Source organism: Arachis hypogaea, chromosome 9 (assembly GCF_003086295.3).
Source record: "Arachis hypogaea cultivar Tifrunner chromosome 9, arahy.Tifrunner.gnm2.J5K5, whole genome shotgun sequence".
Taxonomy (NCBI): Eukaryota; Viridiplantae; Streptophyta; class Magnoliopsida; order Fabales; family Fabaceae; genus Arachis; species Arachis hypogaea.
The window spans coordinates 76,505,076-76,510,224 of record NC_092044.1 but is presented as its reverse complement, the minus strand read 5'-3'; the positions used below and the strand labels follow the sequence as shown (position 1 = coordinate 76,510,224).

The window sequence follows — 5,149 nt, the reverse complement described above, 5'->3', positions numbered from 1 at the left end:
TTATATGAATGTCAAACCCTATCACATGCACTTGAAACAAATCAGCCAAAATCTTTGTTTACCAAAATCGTAAATTACCACTAACTTGTTATCACAACGACGCCGACGGAAGAAGGACACCCTACACGATGAGTCTCGGAGGCGAGGCTAGGAGCGGCGCTGGCTAGGGCTATGCAGGGCGAACAGAAGAGGTGTTGGCTAAGGCTTCGACGAGGCAGCGAAACTTCCACCGCGGCATACGTGGAAGCAGAGCAACAGGAGGCACCATCGGTTGGTACCTCAGAGGAGTGGATGCGTCTTTAACAGAGTGCCGACAATGACATGTAGCAGTAGTGGTGGCGCTGTCGGTGATTTCCAGAAGCCACGCGGTTGGTCGCTGATGGACGTGCTGGCGGCGATGACTAGGGTTGACGTTAGTGACGGAAGAAGACTCCAAAGATGAGGGTTATGTGGCGCTGAAAGAGGGTATTGGTGGATGAGGCTGAATGGTTAAAATGAGTGTAAGTTAGGGCTACTATAGTAATTAAGAAAACTAGGTTTAACTTTGGGTAATTGGGGATGTGATTTTTTTAATGAGATGGACTTTGGGGTCTAGTCCAATGAAATTTGGCAGGAGTTGGTTGGAGCTTTCTTGGCTACCTAGCGGAATTATATTTAATTTAGTTTTTAAAATTGACATCTCTAACTCATTAACAACTATCTAATGTAACAATTGAAACTATAAACCTCAATTTTGTCTCTCAAATATTTAAAAATTTTAATCCTAATTTCTATTAGAGAAGCAATCATACACGATTAGAAGTCCTTTTTTTCATCTCTTTTACTTGTTATATAACGTTTCCAAAAAATCATAGTGGATGAAAAAGTAATTGTGAATCCATTATTTGTCATATCTTTGAGGTTATCTGGCATGTATCATTGGTGTTAGTTTTGGTGAGCGCAACTAAAAAGTTAAAGAATTTGGTGGTGCAAGATTAACTCGAGGGAAGAAAAAGCATGTAGAATTAGGAATCAATATTCACCCAATCAAAGTCTTCATCCATTCGTCCTAATTTTTTTATGTCGAATATTTACTGTCTCTAGATATTTTGGAATGTGAATTAGATATTTTGGTTGACAGGCTATCAATTTTTCTACTCTGTCCGATGGTTTAGGAGCTTTTGATTCATAAATACTTTTGTGTATATTTACAATATAGAATTCACTGCCATCGCATGTTTTCACATTTTTATGAACATGCTCTCTTTAATTTTATCCGTGATACTGGACATAGACATATCTTAAAAAATTTTAATAAGAATTAGAATTGTATGTTAATTTTTCTTCTTCATCTTCTTTGCTCACTTAGGTACCATTTTTAAAATTCATAATTGGTGAAAAAGTAATTTTGAATTTTTTTTTGTTATATCTATGAGGTCTTCTATTTTTTAATGAAAATGAAAATTAGAATTTTAAAAGGTTTGTAGGGGCCAAATAAAACTTATAATTTTGATAGTCGCATCAAATAACTATTAAAAAATTTAAATGTGGTAGCCAATAGTCTATTTCAATACATTATTAATTTTGCTGTAATAAAAATTAAATAAGACAAAAATCTAACGTAAATACAAATATCAATTTTTTAGAGTAAATTGAGTAAACTAAAATTTTGAACATAATCTAAATATTAATTTTTTTAAATGATATTTTGGTTGTTTATCCTTTTAAATCTAAGGATAAGTATTGCAATGCTTTTTTATATAAATATTCTAAATAAATATTTAAATATCTAAAAAATTTGGATTAATGTTTTTACTTATAAAAAAGAACGGAAATACTTTTTTTCTATTTTTATCAATTTTCTTTTCATTTTTATCATATTGATCTTTCAAAAATATTTTTACCGAATATGTAAAATCTAAAATTTTTTTATATTTGGCAATAAAAAAAACCAATCAATTGCCAAAACCCTCAAAGCCGTAACCGGTGTGCACATTAGGGTTTTTGCGATCGAACAAGTATCTTAAAGTGGAAAGCCAGTGTTGCAGTAGTACGAGTAACCACTAACCAGTAAGTTGAAGTGCGAAAGGGAATTAAATTCTGGAAATGGGTAGCGAAGATGATTCTTCAATTGAGCAAGCAGTTTCGTCGCGTCGTGAGAGGCTCCTCGCTCTCAGAGCCGCACAAGAACTCTCCAACGCTCCCGAACAAGACCAAGATCCCTCTTCTAACCCTAATCACACTGCCTCCAACAACAACAACGATCCTCACAATGATGATGATGATCAGGAAGAGTACGCATTTTTTTTCTTAATTTTTTTTTCTGAATTAAATTTTCGGGATACTGGTTCATATAATATGATTGATCAAACAATTTTGTTTTCTTTTTTTCTTTTTGTTTGTTATTTTGATGCAGGAACCTGAGTATGAAATTCCGGAACTATGTGCCTCATGACAAAGAGCTTCAGGAAGGGAAGCTTGCCCCTGCAGTGCTCCCCAAGTTTGAGGACCCTGCTGCACCAGCTCCTCCACCTGACACAACTGAGGTAACTTCGTTTCTATGTATATGAATGAATGTGTATGTGAATATGTTTATCAAGTTACACTCGAGCTTTAATTTAGTCCTTAAAGTTTCAATTGCCTAATTTAGTCCCTAAACTTTTTAAATTTTAATCACCTTAGTCTCTGCGGTGGTTTTGGTCACAGAGTCAATTGAAAAGTTTAGAGACTAAATTGAGGCAATTGCAATTTCAAGGATTAAATTAAGACTCGAGTGTAACTTCAGGGACCAAACCAAATATTTTCTCTTGAAAACCGTTAGACGACAATTTAGCCAAATATGTCAAATTATTAACAGTTTTCATTGGTCAGCTTTAGATGAAGACAACTATATATGAGTTTCTATCTTTTATCAATTGTTAGGTGGAATTTGTTCTGATTTGGTTTTTTATTGTGGTTGCTAGGATCCGTTTCTGAGTATTGCTCCCAAGAAACCAAACTGGGACCTCCGGAGAGATGTGCAGAAGAAGCTCGATAAGCTTGAGAAACGGACTCAGAAGGCTCTCTATAAGCTTATGGGTTGGTGCCCCTGCCTGAGCTGCCTCCCAATTCCCACTTTTTTTCCATATTCTGTTGATTTATTTACTTGTTTAGTCCAATTTTTCTGGTATGATGTGGTTTTTATGAATTGCTTGTGTGATTAAACCTATGATGATGTATTATTACGATTATTCATGTTTCTCTTACCCTTGCTTGTGATAAATGAAACCTTAATTCTAAGATATATTAGGTAATGGGAAGGATGGTACTAGTTGGCATTTAAGTTTGCCTCAAGTTTTGTTGTCACCAGTGAAAATTTATTTTTTCCTGTTAAACCCTATATCTTATCGAATCTGATAAACTACTTACTGAATGCTAAATCCAGCTGATGGACTAACAGAAATTGTTTGTATGACGTTCAGGGGAGACAAGCATCTGTCTGATGATGTTTAAGTGATTGTTGTTTACAACAACAAATGGCAGAATTGTGTTTAGTTTCTTTCCCTTTCTGATTCTAGATCACATTTGTCAACAGTGTCAGCAGCAACCGTCACTTACTGCTGGCTAGATTTAATAAAGTTTCTCTCTCCATGATAAAAATATTTAGACTTATCTATGTTCTTGTTCGTTACTGTTTTTGTCATCCCATCTTTGATTTGGCATTGTTATGTTGAGATATACTTAGCAAAATGTAGGGCCAGTCACCGGATGTTCCAACTTCCCAGTTGGATTGGAAAGTATATTTTTCCAAAAATGTAATGCTGTCTTTTTCACCCCAGAAATAGGATGTAACTGAAATGTTAATATCATGTCCTTGCCACTCTGATGCTATATGCGTGCATGTAGGCAATTTATTTGGGTATATTGTATTCTGGACAAAACTAGGGACCTAATGGTTTGATAGAAGACTCGAACCAAAACATAAAAGTTTATGGATGAAAATTAAACTTGACAGTTGAGACTAATTTACATGCCCAAAAGTGTTTTTTATTCATTTATTTATTTATTTTTGCCTTAATAACTACATCTTGGTTTGCATTTCTTTCAACTTTGTAAAATTGTGGGATTATTTAAAAAAAATCAAGTACGTTCTGTTTTTTTCCCAGTTGAGTGCTATGTGAAAAACATATAAAAGATTAAGCATTGTTAGCAATATGACTTCTCATAGGTTCGCCTTGTTATTTCTTCTAGGCTAGCTAAGCCACCCTTTTTTTTTGTTGATTTTGTAAATAATAATTCATTCGTATGACATGTATCATGGAGCCATGACTATGATTTTGTGTTTTTTTACAGAGGAGCAAGAAAAGCAAAAGCAGTTGATTGAAGGAGAAGAATCAAATGGCACAACAGATTAGATTGCAATTTATTGCTGCAACTGAAGATACATATATCGAAGCATTTGTTAAATCCCACCTCATTTAATCTGCTTGATGCAAACAAAAACTGGGTTCTGATGCACAAGTCTTTGCGACTTTGCAATGTACGGTCAATTACTCAATGTTGTATCATTCACTCCTCTTTCAATGGCGAAGTAATGAGAATTAGATAATTTAGAATTGTTTGTAAAGGAAATATCTTAAATACTGGCAGCTGCATTAAATTACATATTCGTTTCACTCGGTTTTTACCTTCAGTTTTTTGGAATATATCTAACAATAGTTGCTTTATTTTTTGTTTTCGGGATTGATGAGCACAACAATGTACCGAAAAGAAAGAAAGACACTTGAAACTAGGCAGAGGAAGCATATAGCATTGATCAAGTTTCCAGCTTTCCAAGTTCCTTGGCCGTTGTAAATTAATTCCTAATCTTAATTTATATGGGATTCATAAGCTAACGATGGTGGAGGACTACTGAAATTGACTAAATGTAACATGGTTTTAAAATTGGATTAAATTAGTCGGTTCAACCTGATATTGTAAAAGATTAGTCAAAAACTGATGAACGAGTTTGGCATTTATTGAAAATTGACTTTTTTTTCTCTTAAAAAAATTATTTTCGTAAAAAATATATTATTTTATTATATTTAGTTCAATTCTAATTAAATTTTGATCTTGAACATTTAATTTTGTCCGTTCCTGATTCAGTTCACACAAAGTAACCAAATGGGTCCGACATATATTTAGATATGCT

At 33.9% G+C, this 5,149-nt stretch overlaps 1 protein-coding gene across 1 annotated transcript; it reads left to right on the top strand.

Annotated features, from left to right (window-relative positions):
- The first annotated feature begins 1,826 nt into the window (after positions 1-1,826).
- LOC112711059 (uncharacterized) lies at positions 1,827-4,651 on the top strand. Its single transcript, XM_025763601.3, has 4 exons — positions 1,827-2,273; positions 2,396-2,525; positions 2,943-3,057; positions 4,312-4,651. Exons 1-4 carry the CDS (start codon positions 2,086-2,088, stop codon positions 4,371-4,373), a joined length of 495 nt encoding a protein of 164 aa, XP_025619386.1. The 5' UTR covers positions 1,827-2,085; the 3' UTR covers positions 4,374-4,651.
- Positions 4,652-5,149: the final 498 nt, after the last annotated feature.

Bases quoted from the DNA above. Each gene is read 5' to 3' on its own strand.
- LOC112711059 (XM_025763601.3), top strand. From the start codon at position 2,086: ATGGGTAGCGAAGATGATTCTTCAATTGAGCAAGCAGTTTCGTCGCGT. The intron at 2,274-2,395 runs GTACGCATTTTT...ATTTTGATGCAG, and splicing joins GATGATGATGATCAGGAAGA to GAACCTGAGTATGAAATTCC. The intron at 3,058-4,311 runs GTTGGTGCCCCT...GTTTTTTTACAG, and splicing joins GGCTCTCTATAAGCTTATGG to AGGAGCAAGAAAAGCAAAAG.